The sequence below is a fragment of the Microcaecilia unicolor genome, chromosome 11 (assembly GCF_901765095.1).
Source record: "Microcaecilia unicolor chromosome 11, aMicUni1.1, whole genome shotgun sequence".
In the NCBI taxonomy this organism is placed as follows: Eukaryota; Metazoa; Chordata; class Amphibia; order Gymnophiona; family Siphonopidae; genus Microcaecilia; species Microcaecilia unicolor.
Genome location: NC_044041.1, coordinates 73,288,934 through 73,304,698, shown reverse-complemented (window position 1 = coordinate 73,304,698; position 15,765 = coordinate 73,288,934). Strand labels below are relative to the sequence as shown.

The window sequence follows — 15,765 nt, the reverse complement described above, 5'->3', positions numbered from 1 at the left end:
GGAGCCTGTGCTGGCATTGGCGTGTGTTTTTGACGTGTGCCGGGGCCCTCTTTTACCGCAGCGGGTAAAAGGTAGGTCTTTCTTTTTTTGAGGAAATGGCCTTGCAGCAAGTGAAGCACTCGCCACGCAGCCATTTTGAAGGGGGGGAGCCCTTACCGCCACCCATTGAGGTGATAGTAAGGGCTCCCGCGCTAACCTGGCGGTAACCAGGCAGCACAAGGCACTGCCTGATTACTGCCGGGTACACACTGGCAGAATCTATACAACTCACCAGTGGAATTTCCCTCCACGCTCAGTGTTGTAACAGGAATTCTCGCCTGTGCTTCAACAAGTTTATATGCACCCATAAAGGTCAAGGGTGCTTTATTATAAAATACAAAACTAAATAATTCTAAAAGAACTCTAAACATTTTTATAAAATAAAACACTAGAGTGACCCTTTTAATAAGCTGTGGCAAAAAGTGGCCTTAATGCGCCCCCCTGTGCAAGTTTTTACTGCATACTAAGGCTATTTTTACCGGTGTCATAAAAATGGCCTGTTTCTGTTTTTTGTATTAATGGCCATGTGCTAATGTTCAAGAAAAAAATCTACCACAAGACGGAGAACTCAAGACACCCCACAAAAAACAACAATATAAAATAAAAGTGGGAGGACGACCAAGGATACCAAAGACTGAGAAGATGTATAATAATAGAAAAGTTTATTGACGTATGGAGACTCGACACAACGTTGTGTTTCGGCCGTTAGGCCTGCATCAGGAGTCTTATCTGTAGACTTCTAAACAAATGATGATGGCAAAATCTTCAGGAAAGGATGGTCTTTAAAAAGACCGTTGTAGGAGCAAGCTTGCTCGTGTGTCTCCTTTGACTACACGCTCACAGCTAAATGTTTCAAATGGCAAAATAAACTTTTCTATTATTATACACTAGTAAAAAAGGCCCGTTTCTGACACAAATGAAACGGGCGCTAGCAAGGTTTTCCTCGGAGTGTGTATGTTTGGGAGAGTGTATGTGAGAGTGACTGTGTGTGAGAGAGAAAGTGAAAGTGTGAGTGTGTGTGTGTGAGAGAGAGTGAGTCTGGGTGTGAGTGTGTCTGTGAGAGTGTGTGTGAGAGAATGAGAGTGTGTGCAAGTGCGTATGTGAGACAGTGTGAGAGAGTGTGTGTGTGTGTGTGCGAGAGAGAGATTGTGTGGGAGACACAGATTCTCTGTGAGAGTGAGTGTATGAGACCAAGCGAGTGTGTGAGTGACTGTGTGACACATAGAGAGTGAATGTGATACAGTGTGAGACAGAGTGTGTGAGAGTGAGAGTCAGAAAAACATTGTATGTGAGAGAGAGAGAGTGTGTGTGTGACAGAGATACCTCCCTTCCTCTCTCTCTCTCTCTCTCTCTGGTGTCAGCCCCCCCCCCCCCCCTCTCTCTGTTGTCTGAGATTCCCGCCACTGCACCCAAGCAATTGGTGTGCTGGAGGAGGGGGAGAGAGAGAGAGAGAGTGTGGGGGGGGATGTGTTGGGGGGGTTCAGCTTGGAAGAAGAGGGGTGCGGGGGGTTCAGGAAGCGCTACCAGATGCGAGTGAGAGAGTGAGTGTGTGGGGGGGGGGGTTCAGGAAGCGATGCCAGATGACAGAGTGAGTGTGGGGGGGGGAGGGCAGGGGGTTCAGGAAGCACTGCCAGATGAGAGAGAGAGAGAGAGAGTGAATGTGTGTGTGTATGGGGTTTCAGGAAGCACTGCCAGATGAGAGAGAGTGAGTGTGTGTGTGTGGGGGGGGGGGGGGGTTCAGGAAGTGCTGCCAGATGAGAGAGAGAGTGAGTGTGTGTGTGTATGGGGTTTCAGGAAGCGCTGCCAGATGAGAGAGAGTGTGTGTGTGTTGTGTTGGTATGTTGGGGGGGTTCAGCTTGGAAGAAGAGGGGTGTGGGGGTTCAGGAAGTGCTGCCAGATGAGTGAGTGAGTGTGTGTGGGGGGGCGGTTTATTAAGCATTGCCAGATGAGAGTGAGTGTGTGTGTTTGGGGCGTGGGTTCAGGAAGCACTGGCAGAAGAGTGAGTGTGTGTGTGTGGGGGGGGGGGGGAGGGTTCAGGAAGCGGGGCCAAATGAGAGTGAGTAAGTGTGTGTGTGGGGGGGGGTTCAGGAACGGCTGCCAGATTAGTGAGTGAGTGTGTGTGTGGGGGGGGGGGCAGGGGTTTCAGGAAGCGCTGCCAGATGAGAGAGAGTGAGTGTCTGTGTGTGTGTGTACGGGGTTTCAGGAAGCACTGGCAGATAAGAGAGAGAGAGTGTGTGTGGGGGGAGGGGGGTTCAGGAAGCGCTGCCAGATGAGAGTGAGAGAGAGAGTGTGTGTGTGTGTGTGTGTGTGTGTGTGTGTGTGTGTTGGAGGGGTGTGTGGGGGTGTGTGTGTGTTGAGGGTTTCAGCTTGGAAGAAGAGGGGTGTGTGGTGCTGCCAGATGAGTGAGTGAGTGTGTGTGGTGGGGGGGGGGGGCGTTTTATCAAGCATTTCCACATGAGAGTGTGTGTGGGGGGGTTCAGGAAGCGCTGCCAGATGAGTGAGTGTATGTATGGGGGGCAGGGATTTCAGGAAGCGCTGCCAGATGAGAGCGTGTGTGTGTGTTGGGGGGGGGGGGGTGTTGAGGAAGTGTGGCCAAATGAGAGTGAGTGTGTGTGTGAGTGGGGGGGGGGTTCAGGAATCACTGCCAGATGAGTGAGTGTGGGGGGGCAGGGGTTTCAGGAAGCGCTGGCAGATGAGAGAGTGTGTGTGTGTGTGTTGGGGGGGCGTTGAGGAAGTGTGGCCAAATGAGAGTGAGTAAGTGTGTGTGAGAGGGGCAGGAACGGCTGCTAGATGAGTGAGTGTGTGTGGTTGGGGGGGGGCAGGGTTTTCAGGAAGCGCTTGCAGATGACTGAGTGAATGTGTGTGTGTGGTGGGGGGGGGTTTGCCAGATGAGTGAGTGTGGGGGTGGGGGCAGGGATTTCATGAAGCGCTGCCAGATGAGAGAGAGTGTGTGTGTGTTGTGTGGGTATGTTGGGGGGGTTCAGCTTGGAAGAAGAGGGGTGTGGGGGTTCAGGAAGTGCTGCCAGATGAGTGAGTGAGTGTGTGTGTGGGGGGCAGGGATTTCAGGAAGCGCTGCCAGATGAGAGAGTGTGTGTGTGTTGGGGGGGGGGGGGGGCGTTGAGGAAGTGTGGCCAAATGAGAGTGAGTGTGTGTGTGAGAGTTGGGGGGGGGGGGGTTCAGGAACCACTGCCAGATGAGTGAGTGTGGGGAGGGCAGGGGTTTCAGGAAGTGCTGGCAGATGAGAGTTTGTGTGTGTGTGTGTGTGTGTGTGTGTGTGTGTGTGTGTTGTATAGTTCAGTTTTGTGGGGCGGGATCCTGCTTTGAAGAAGAATGAAGGAAGCGCCTCCTCCGCGCGATGCACCCGCCGCCATCCCACCCACCGCGATGCACCCGCCCGCCGCCATCCCACCCACCGTCGCCATCGCACCCACCCTTGTGTAGGTTTGCTGGCGGGGGACCCAAAATCCCGCCAGCAGAAGTCCTGTGTTGTCTGCTGTGTCTCACTCCAGCAATCTTCGGCGTTGCTAGCCTGTGAAGGGCTGGGTTCTGTGCGTCTGACGTCCTGCACGTGCAGGACGTCAGACGCACAGAAGCCCTGCCTGCACAGGCTAGCAACACCAAAGATCACGCCGTAGTCAGACTCAGCAGACAGGACTTGTGCTGGCGGGGTTTCGGGTCCTCCGCCGGCAAAGCAACGCGACGGTGAGTGGCTTGGGCGAGGGGTGTTGCGGGGGGTATTGCACATCCTGCATTCTGTGGGTGGGGCTTGTTTTGAACTGCAGCTTGGGGGGGCGGCGCGGGGGGGTGGGGTTTGGACCTCCAGCATTCTGTGGGCGGGGCTTCTACTCCAGAGCTTTGGTGGGTGGCCTGGGGGGGGATGGTGTTGGACGTCGAACAGTGGTCTCTGGAGTCATTTGGACTCTGGAGCTTTGGATGAGGTTTCCCTCCAGATTTTTTCCGCGGGTGGGTCGGGAGGTTGGTAGCCTGCGTTTGCTAGGCAGGGGGAGGAGTATCCCTACTCCTCCACCTGCTTGGTTGCGATCCCTTCCTTTAGTTTACTGTATATTTTCCGCCCTCGTCGTCATGACGTTTAACGCGAGGGCGGGGCACGGGTCAGTGGAGTGGCTTCACCACCATGAATCCACGAACCATTCTGGGAGTCTGAGTGACTTCAGAACATTGTCTTCAGAACGTTGAGAGTGAGTTTTATTATTGTAGATCTTCTCAGTCTTTGGTATCCTTGGTCGTCCTCCCACTTTTATTTTATACATGTGCTAATGTTGCCATTCATGTGTGACCATTTAAAAAAAATTAGCACGTGTGCACTTACCGCCACTGATTTTGAAGGCAGTAAGAGCTCAAGCGCTATTCCTGTGCTGACCAGTTAGCACACGGTAATGTAGCTGTGCCAGCTGATTAGTACAGGAATGACCATTCTCCAACCCTCCAGACATGCCCTCTCAAAAAAAAAAAATTAAAGAATTTTTAGTGCATGGTAAATGCACACACATTTCACACTTACCCCCAAATTCTATATAGCACGCCTAGAGATCTGTGCCGAAATCCAGTCATATTCTATAACAACACACATAACTTAATTGGCTTAAAAAGCTAATATGCATTGATAACAGCACTTAACAAGCAATAATAAGCACTAATTGGTAATAATTAGAATTTACACGCACACTAAGGGGCCTTTTATTAGGCTGCGGTAATTCCATTTTTTCACACGTCCACTACGCACGTCTGAAAATATTTTTTATTTTCGGACGCTTGGCGCTAACCGGGCAGTAATCTGCAGTGTATGTGCATTGACAATTACCGCTGATTGACGCATGAGACCTTACCGCTAAATGAATGGGTGGTAGTAAGGTCTCAGACCCATAATGGATGCGCGCCAATTTTTATTTTGCTGCACGTCCATTTTCAGGCAAAAAAGCGCATTTTTTTACAGGCGTGCTGAAAAATGGATCTGCGTGCATCCAAAACACGCACCTACACAAACGCAGGCATTTCTCAGCGCATCATAGTAAATGGACCCCTAAGTGAACTTTAGTGCTGTGCCTAAATTCTAATGTGCGCAGTTCAAAAGGAGCATATCTATGGGCAGCGAAATGGGCATTTTGTGGGCGTTACAAAATTTACACACGTAGTTATAGAATACTAGTGGAACCATGCCCATTTCCTCAACAATGAAACAGGCCCTAGAAAGGCTGTCATGTAAGCTTTTTTTTCTCTCTCCCCTGCCCTCCCCTCCATGTCCAGCGATTCTCCTCTTCCCTGCCCTCCCATCAGTGTCCCGTGATTCTCTCCTCTACTGTCCTCCCATCCCATCCATATCCGTCAATTCTCCTCTGCCCTGCCCTCCCTCCCCCTCCCCTCGATGTCCCGTGATTTCTCTCCTCCCCTTGATTTGTACCTGAACGTTTTCTGGCTGGCTGGCGCTGGCTTCCGTTCCGTTTGTAACATCCCTTCTGATGTCAGCTCGCCTCCAGCATTCCCTTCCTTCTCACTGTTCTGCCCTCTGATGTCATTACGTCTTGACGCGAGGGCGGGACAGTGAGGTGGAATGGAACACTGGAGGCTGGCTGACGTCAGGAGATGTTACGAACCCAGGCAGCCAGACATGGAACGTTGGAGGTGCAAATTATTATATAGGATGGTCTAGTGTGCATAAACTTTCAAACAGGTAGAAAAAGCGATGGCCAAAGCCAGAAGGATGCTTGGGTGCATAAAGAGAGGCATGACCAGCAGGAAAAAGGAGGTGATAGTGCCGTTGTATAAGTCTCTGGTGAGGCCTCATTTGGAGTACTGCGTGCAGTTCTGGAGACCGCACCTACGGAAAGATATAAACAGGATGGAGTCGGTCCAGAGGGCGGCTAAGAAATTAGTAAGCGGTCTTGAATGCAAAAATTATAGGGACAGGCTTATGAACCTCAACAAGTATATGCTGGAAGAGAGGAGACATGATAGATATTTAATCTCAAGGGCATTTATGTACAGGAAGAGAGCCTTTTCCAAATGAAGGAGAGCTCTGGAATGAGGGGGCATACGACAAAGCTGAGAGGGAATAGACTTAGGAGTAACCTATGGAAGTATTATTTCACAGCAAGGGTGGTGGATGCGTGGAATGGCCTCCCAGTGAAGGTGGTGGGACTGTTCCAGAATTTTAAAAGGCATGGGATAAGCATGTGGGATCGCTTAGGAACAGGAAAAATTAGGGGTTACAGAGGATGGGCAGACTGGGTGGGTCATATGGCCTTTATCTGCCATCATGTTTCTGTGTTTCTAAATCTATGTGCAGGGATAGGCGCTGAGATATCAACTAAACGTATTCTATATACCGTGCCTAAATCTAGGTGGCGCTTATAGAATATGCTTAGGCGGGAATGTTTACCGTGCGGATGTCTTAGGCACCTTATATGGAATCTAGCCCTTAGCGCGGGATACCTGAGTGTGTCTCAAGGTACACCATTTTAAACTGTGTTAGGTGCACATTAGCATCTAATGCAGCTTAATAAAAGGGCCCCAAAATATTTTAGATGCCTCACTCCAACTTTTAAGAGCACCGAGGGATTAAGTGTACAAAGGCAGCTATTTCTCTTTAAAGAAAGCCCAATTTGATAAAAAATGAAATGACTTTCAAAATCAAATATAAAGAATGAATCTTGCAGAGGAATAGTTGCCCATTTTAACTGCATCAAAATCAGAATGCTTTAAAATCGCTAAAAAGCTATATGTTCCAGTGACGCATAAGCATTCCAATGACATCTTCTGCACAGAAACTGTATTTAAACTAATTAGAAAGCATCATTAACTCAAAAGCAAGTTAGATTCATTAGATATGAATTAAAAAAAACACTTGTATGTGATCAAGACACAGAACATCTTCGTTATTACATTCAGTCATATTATTAAACCCAATAAATAATATATGTGGGGTGTACCACTATGGTAAGAAAGAGATTGCAAACTGGTCAAAATATTACTGCTAAGCTAGTCCTTTCTAAAATTAGATATGATAGAGTGACTCCACTTTATATAGAGTTGCATTGGTTGTCAGTAGAGGCCAGGAGAATTTTTAAGCTACATACTCTGGTCTTTTATCATTGTATGGAATTACACCAGAATACTTGAGCAGTTAGTTTCTGCTCTAGTATTCTGGGAAGCAAAGACTGAGTAGAAACTATCTGAATCTGACTTACCCTTCTCCTAAGGGGGTCTGTTTGTCTGTCCTAATTAGATTGTAAGCTCTGTCGAGCAGGGACTGTCTCTTCATGTTCAAGTGTACAGCGCTGCGTACATCTAGTAGCGTTATAGAAATGATTAGTAGTAGTAGTAGATATAAGGTGATTCATGTATCCACCTTGCTGTATTTGACAGCAAAATGTTGGAATGCTATTCCAATTTGATCCATCCCTTTTTATAAGATGTTTCGCAAAGTCCTAAAAACATTTGTATTTCAAAAATATTATTAGGTACATTTGAAGGGGAAAGTATATTTTAATCTTTTATGATGTATTTTTAATTATTTGTAATTCCTGGTATGCCCCAATCTCTTTTGATTATTTGTAAATCACACTGAACTCTATTGTGTATGTTGTGATCTATAAGAAAGAGAGGGGTCCTTTTACTAAGGTATGCCGAAAAACGGCCCCTATCAAAAAACAAATTTCCTTATAATGTCAGTTTGATGTTTGAAATCATTACGATCTGACAACATCATTTACCCCCGGATTCTATATATCGCGTCTAGCATTTCATGCTGAAATCCAAGCATATTCTATAACAATGCATGTAACTTAATTGGCTTAACAAGCCAATCAGCATTTTTAACAGTACTTAACAAGCAATAGTGAACACTAATTGGCAATAATTAGAATTTACACGCATAACTCGCTGTGAGTATTTTAAAATGCAGAGTGCCTAAATTCTAATACATGGAGCCAAAAAGGGGCGTGGTTATGAACAGGCAACTGGGCGTTTCATAGGCATTCCAAAATTTAGGTGCACTGTTATAGAATACTAGCTGTTAAGCCCGTTAAAACAGACGAGATTTCCAGCTACCCTCCTCGCCACCGCTTCCTCCCCCTCCGTGCCGGGCCCCCTGCACTGACCTGACAACGCCTCTCATCTCTGTGTGAAAGCGCTGCAGGCAGCAGCAGATCGCTCTGCTGCTGCCTGCAGCTCTTCCACACGGAGGTGAGAGGCGCTGTCAGGTCAGTGCAGGGGGCCCGATACGGAGGGGGGCGGGAACGGCAGCAGGGATGGGGGGGAGGTTGGTGCGTGCGATGTTCGTTTCCAGGCTCCAGCGGCAGCATCTGACAGTGACTCCGACTCCGTTTCCCTCTCTGTTCCGCCCTCTGACATCATCACGTCTTGACGCGAGGGTGGGACAGAGAGGGAAGTCTCTACTGTACATTTGCAGGTGAGTCGGTCACTTGCCATTTATATGTTTGATACCCTCTATGCCTAAATCTACATGGTGAAAAGGAGGTCACTATATTCAGTGACTTTGGCTCCTTTTCTGGTTTGTGCCTTAATGTGGAAAAGTCAGAAGTTTTAAGTTTGAAACCAGGGTTGAGAGAGCAATGGGGAGGGTCTTTTCCCCTTAAATGGGCAGGGGATATGATTAAATATTTGGGGTTATATTTTCCCCAAAATCTTGTCTCATCTTTATCACACTAATGTTTCTCGCTTGCATCAGGAGACCCAAACCTTTTATCAATCGTGGCAGCAATTGATCATTCTGCCTAAGTGGGTTTACATGTTGCAGCACCTGCTATCCATTCTGAAACCAAGGGATTTGCAGACCTAGAATATAGTAATGAGAAAACTTTTGTGGGAATCTAGAAGGCCATGACTTAGTATACAACATATGTAATGCCATAAAACTGATGGTGGACTGGGCCTGCCTGACTTAAGAGCTTATTGTATTCCATCTCAATTAAGTTATGTCCGAGACTGGATATTTGAAACCTCTGAATTTTGTGATGTGCAGTTCAAACAGTTCATAGGAGGTGATCTGACTGTTTACTGTTTGGTTCATGCGAGCGCAAAATGTCTCCCAAGAAGGGTTTCATCTCATTTATTAATTAAGCCTATATGATGGGCATGGACTCTTATGTTGAAGAAGTTTGGTCTCAGTGCTCTAAATATTTGCTCTAAGTGCTTAGGATGACAAATTTAGATGTGCAATTCACTTGCTGAGATTTAGGCTTCAAAATTCAGTGGCTTGTACTAACCACCTACATTTTTTCACTATTCTTACTCTGTCTCGATTGCCTTCCTCTTTTTAGACCCCTAAATTTAGGAATTTATCTGAAAATGTAAGAACAGACCATAAATCAAATAAAGAATGAACATGAAAAGTAAGCTGGCAGCTTTGTTTCCTATGTTGTCTCACTGGTGTGTTACAGGAAGAAAGAACCTCCGGTTGATCATGGAGTACCTCCCAAATGGATGCTTGCGAGAATATTTGCAGAACCACCGAGATCACCTGTACCAGGGAAAACTACTGCTCTACGCAAGGCAAATCTGCAAGGTACTGAGCATTAGGGAAGGGAGATGCTCACAGCTACATTCACATACCTAGTCCTACACATGACATTCACACACACCCTCATGTACATACCTATACCTACCTGTATATGGGATTTCCTTAGCGTCTTCACCAGACCAGTCCAGATCTTGTGGATGCCCGTTGGTCAATGGATGGAGACAGAGAAAAAAAAGAAGTTCTGCATGTTTTGCCCAATAAGTGCTCTGTGCAGCCTTAGATGCTCAGTATTTCTCTGTCTCTAGCGGATGATGAGGGGCAGACTGTGCAAATCCTGGACTGGTTAGTTAAGCAGCTCTTGAACCTTTTGAAGAAATGGGTATCAACTGAGCAGAGGGGTACCTCATGAGGTTTTAAGCTGAAAAAGAAAAGCAGGGACATATAGCAAATTTAATTTGATCTGGACCAGGAATGATATTCTGAGAAGTGCAAGTTCTTCTACCCTATTCTCCCCTTCCTTGTTCACCGCTGTTTTCTTCTTTCCCCTGAAAGGGGTTTAAATTAAGGCTGCACATTTATTGCAGTTAACAATGCAATAAACTTATTATTTATTAGTCACAATTTGTTTTAAATCACAGCTAATAAAATTAATTGCACCCCCCATCATGCGCAATCCAGTATCTATTCTTCCCCTCCATTCTCGCCCACCTGTGGTTTGGCATCTCGCTCTTTCTTTCAATCCCCCTCCCTTTCTCCAGGATGTACCTTAAATCATCTTTTAGAGGGCAGCGACAGTGCTTCGATAAGATACACAAAAGCTGCCTGCAACCTGCTCCAAAGCGTCCCTTCTGACCTTCTCAGGTGAGAAATCATCACAAGTCACTGTTTTCTTTTGAATTCAGGGAGTATTCCAATTTAATTTTGCATCCAGTTGCTTCTGTGCCACATGGAGCCTCGGTCATGTGCCTAGATGCAGCTGCTGAAATCAATAGCAGCATCCATAAATTTAGTCTCTTGGCCTTGAGCTCACAAGAAGTCCTTACAAAATTATCTGTTCTCTCATTAGTCACTACACTCCTAGAGCTCTGGATGTAATCCACACTTGAGGGAGCTATAAATGAGATTTCTCAAGTAAAGTAGAACAAGGGGAAGTTGTCTTGAAGAGTGGACCTTGATAAGGTACCAATAGGAAGCTTTTTCCACAGAATGAAGGGGAGTGTGGTAGCCGTGTTAGTCCACTCTTAAGGTTATCAATAGATATCAAACAAAATAAAACATGGAAAAGAAAATAAGATGATACCTTTTTTATTGGACATAACTTAATACATTTCTTGATTAGCTTTCGAAGGTTGCCCTTCTTCCTCAGATCGGAAATAAGCAAATGTGCTAGCTGACAGTGTATATAAGTGAAAACATTCAAGCATTACTATGACAGTCTGACAGGGTGGGAGGAGGGGGGTGGGTAGGAAGTATGCATGGGGACATCAAAGCATATCATTGATATTCTAACAGGGTGGGTGTGGATAGGTGAGGGGAGGGTGATCAACAGAGACATACAGCTTTATGGTTTATAATGGGCTAGGAACCCCAGATCCTTGTTAAGTCCTTTCTGTTGGGTGTTAAAATATTCAATCATTCTGACTTCAAAGGTCTTAAGTTCTTGTATGGTTTTAAAGTTACCTTTGAGGATTCTCACTGTGAAGTCACTGGTACAGTGTCCTGGTCCTGTAAAATGTTGACCAACAGGCGTGGGAACCCTGCTGGCACCAGTATTGTTCATATGATGTCTATGTAAATTGAATCTTGTCTTAAGCATCTGGCCTGTTTCTCCAATATAGCATCCTTCATTACATTTTTTACACTGAATGATATATACCACATTGGAAGATGAGCAAGTGAAAGATCCCTTTATGTTGAATATCTTTCCTTTGTGGATGACTTTGGGGTCCTGTGAAATATTTTGGCATAGTTTGCAAATGGATAAATTACAGGGAAGTGTGCCCTTCTGTTCCTTTTCAGTCTGTGATGGAAGTTTACTTCTGATTAGCTTGTGTTTTAAATTGGGTGGCTGTCGGAAGGCCAGTACTGGTGGGGATGGGAATATCTCTTTCAGTAATTCATCCTCCTGGAGTATAGGTTGTAGATCTCTTATGATTTTCCTCAGTTTTTCAAGCTCTGGATTGTATGTCACTACAAGCGGGATTCTGTCTGTGGATTTTTTCTTTTTGTACTGTAGCAGATTCTCCCTGGGTGTTTTGAGGGAGGAGGCAATATTCTTGGAGATTATTTTGGGGTTGTAGCCCTTCTGTTTGAAGGATTCAGTCAGGCTTTTAAGGTGTCTGTCTCTGTCCCCTGGGTCAGAGCAGATACGGTGGTATCTTGTGGCTTGGCTGTAAATGATGGATCTTTTTATATGTGAAGGATGGAAGCTGGAGTTGTGGAGGTAGCTGCATCTGTCTGTGGGTTTCTTGTATATAGATGTTTGTATACAGCCATCACTGATTGAGACCGTGGTGTCCAAAAAATTGACTTTTTCTGGGGAGTAGTCAATTTTGAATCTGATTGTAGGATGGTATGTATTGAATGCAGAATAAAATTGTTTCAGAGTTTCCTCACCCTCCGTCCAAATCATACCGGTAGTATTTTAGAGGTTTGGTCTGGTGTGTATTCAGAAATGTCTCTTCCAGCTCAGCCATAAAAAGGTTGGCATATTGGGGTGCTGTCCTGGTGCCCATCGCAGTGCCCATTATTTGCAGATAGATATCATTGTTAAAGTGGAAGTAGTTGTGAGTTAAAATGAAACTATTACAAAATTAATCAAATTCATTTTAACTCACAACTACTTCCACTTTAACAATGATATCTATCTGCAAATAATGGGCACTGCGATGGGCACCAGGACAGCACCCCAATATGCCAACCTTTTTATGGCTGAGCTGGAAGAGACATTTCTGAATACACACCAGATCAAACCTCTAAAATACTACCGGTACATCGATGACATTTTTATGATTTGGACGGAGGGTAAAGAAACTCTGAAACAATTTTATTCTGCATTCAATACATACCATCCTACAATCAGATTCAAAATTGACTACTCCCCAGAAAAAGTCAATTTTTTGGACACCACGGTCTCAATCAGTGATGGCTGTATACAAACATCTATATACAAGAAACCCACAGACAGATGCAGCTACCTCCACAACTCCAGCTTCCATCCTTCACATACAAAAAGGTCCATCATTTACAGCCAAGCCACAAGATACCACCGTATCTGCTCTGACCCAGGCGACAGAGACAGACACCTTAAAAGCCTGACTGAATCCTTCAAACAGAAGGGCTACAACCCCAAAATAATCTCCAAGAATATTGCCTCCTCCCTCAAAACACCCAGGGAGAATCTGCTACAGTACAAAAAGAAAAAATCCACAGACAGAATCCCGCTTGTAGTGACATACAATCCAGAGCTGGAAAAACTGAGGAAAATCATAAGAGATCTACAACCTATACTCCAGGAGGATGAATTACTGAAAGAGATATTCCCATCCCCACCAGTACTGGCCTTCCGACAGCCACCCAATTTAAAACACAAGCTAATCAGAAGTAAACTTCCATCACAGACTGAAAAGGAACAGAAGGGCACACTTCCCTGTAATTTATCCAGTTGCAAACTATGCCAAAATATTTCACAGGACCCCAAAGTCATCCACAAAGGAAAGATATTCAACATAAAGGGATCTTTCACTTGCTCATCTTCCAATGTGGTATATATCATTCAGTGTAAAAAATGTAAAGAAGGATGCTATATTGGAGAAACAGACCAGATGCTTAAGACAAGATTCAATTTACATAGACATCATATGAACAATACTGGTGCCAGCAGGGTTCCCACGCCTGTTGGTCAACATTTTACAGGACCAGGACACTGTACCAGTGACTTCACAGTGAGAATCCTCAAAGGTAACTTTAAAACCATACAAGAACGTAAGACCTTTGAAGTCAGAATGATTGAATATTTTAACACCCAACAGAAAGGACTCAACAAGGATCTGGGGTTCCTAGCCCATTATAAACCATAAAGCTGTATGTCTCTGTTGATCACCCTCCCCTCACCTATCTACACCCACCCTGTTAGAATATCAATGATATGCTTTGATGTCCCCATGCATACTTCCTACCCACCCCCCTCCTCCCACCCTGTCAGACTGTCATAGTAATGCTTGAATGTTTTCACTTATATACACTGTCAGCTAGCACATTTGCTTATTTCCGATCTGAGGAAGAAGGGCAACCTTCGAAAGCTAATCAAGAAATGTATTAAGTTATGTCCAATAAAAAAGGTATCATCTTATTTTCTTTTCCATGTTTTATTTTGTTTGATTTCTATTGATAATCCACAGAATGAGAAACTCCCCTGAAGCAGAGAGAGGGAGGTGCAAGAACAACATGAAAGACTATAGAGTGGCAGACACCCAGAGCAGACTCCAACAGAGGGTATGGGAGCCAAATCAATGACAGAATTCATCTTATGTGGGATATACACACCCTGCTCCCTCACTTACTAGCTAAGTTTTGTGTGGTTAAATTGTTGTCTAGACAAAATTTATCTGACCAAAAATATAGTAGAGCATATCAAAGCTTTCCCTATGGCACCAGAAATTGGGTTGCCCTATCCTGGGTCTCTTGGTAGCCCTGGCTCTAGTCCTTGATGGTATAACAATAGATTCTGGTTTCCAGGGTATGCAGTACCTTGGAGAGAAGCGTTATGTACACCGGGATCTGGCCACCAGGAATATCTTGGTGGAGAACAGCAACCATGTGAAGATTGGAGACTTTGGGCTGGCCAAGATCCTCCCCCAGGACAAAGAGTACTATGTGGTACATGAGAGGGGAGAGAGTCCCATCTTCTGGTATGATTTAATGTTCTTTCTGCTTTCATTCACTCTGTCTGTTTCTGACTCTGAACCCCTCTCTCTCTCTCTCTTCGTCTCTCTCATCTCTCCTGTCCTTTATCTGCTTTTGTGCACGGATGGATTAATGCCTTTAAGTTTTGGAAATAAAAGATTTGTAACTGCATTTTGTTCACATGGCAATGGAGGGGACAGGGCCAGCTTAACTATTAGGCAGACTAGATGCTTGTCTAGGGCAGCAGCTTCCAGGGGGTGGGGAGAGAAACGGAGCAGCCACAGTCCAAGAAAAACACTAGGGTGTCCTATGTTAGGCACCCAACTGTAGGTGCACAAATAAGAGGCAATAGTAGTCGAGTGCCAAGACGGGTAAAATGGAAGGTAAGCACGTACGTGCATTTAGGTGCTATTCTATAGTTGTATAGTGTGTAAATACAAAGGGGGCGTTCCCACTATTCATTGCATAAGTACATAAGCACCGCCATACTGGGAAAAGACCAAGGGTCCATCAAACCCAGCATCCTGTCTCCGACAGAGGCCAATCCAGGCTTCAAGAACCCGGCAACCCCCCCCCCCCCCCCCCCCCCCCCCCCCCCCCCCCACAAAAAAAAATAAATTAATTAATACTGTTCAATGGACTTTTCCCTCAGGAATCTGTCCAAACCCCCTTTACATTCCGTAAGGCCAGCTGCTGTCACTACGTTCTCCGGCAACGAGTTCCAGAGTCTGACTACACGCTGAGTAAAGAAAAACTTACTCCTATTTGTTTTAAATCTACCATATTCTAGCTTTATTGCATGTTTTATAGAATACAGTAGATTCCATTATTGCAGGTGTCTCCTGCACAAAGTACATCCCACACAGTTGTATGAGAGTCTTCCTCAGTCAGGGGGGGGGAGGGGAGAGGTAGGGGGTCGGGTGAGGGAGGGTGGTAGCCTGGGGGGGGGGGGTCCTTTTTTCTTACTCTTTGTGGGAAAATAAAAGGAGAGAGACATACCTTTGTGAATGATGTCTGACCAGCTGGTCACAATAGTGGGCGATGGGGATGCATCAAGTTGTATAGTAATGTTGTGAGTATCAAAGTATCATTGTGTCTCTGTGTGAAATGTTTTATTTGCACACAGTTGGTGTCTGTACTGTGTTTCTGCTGTGTTTCTCCGGTTAATAAAAATATATTTTTTAAAAAGAATACAGTAGATTCCAGTTAATTGGGGTACCAGTTAATCATATTTTTAAGGTGGAAAAGTTTCACTTACTTGGGACACTGCACCGTTTAATTGGGCCAGTAACATCTGCATTTGCACTTTCTAGTCTGTTATT

At 45.4% G+C, this 15,765-nt stretch overlaps 1 protein-coding gene across 4 annotated transcripts in view; it reads left to right on the top strand.

Moving 5' to 3' along the window:
- The window catches only part of JAK3 (Janus kinase 3), a 102,015-nt gene that overhangs the window by 71,596 nt on the left and 14,654 nt on the right, over positions 1–15,765 (top strand). For all 4 annotated transcript variants that reach the window (XM_030218808.1, XM_030218806.1, XM_030218807.1 and 1 more), the window contains 2 exons: positions 9,459–9,583; positions 14,276–14,448. In XM_030218808.1, coding sequence (XP_030074668.1) covers positions 9,459–9,583; positions 14,276–14,448 — 298 coding nt within the window. The remainder of the gene's footprint in view (positions 1–9,458; positions 9,584–14,275; positions 14,449–15,765) is intronic.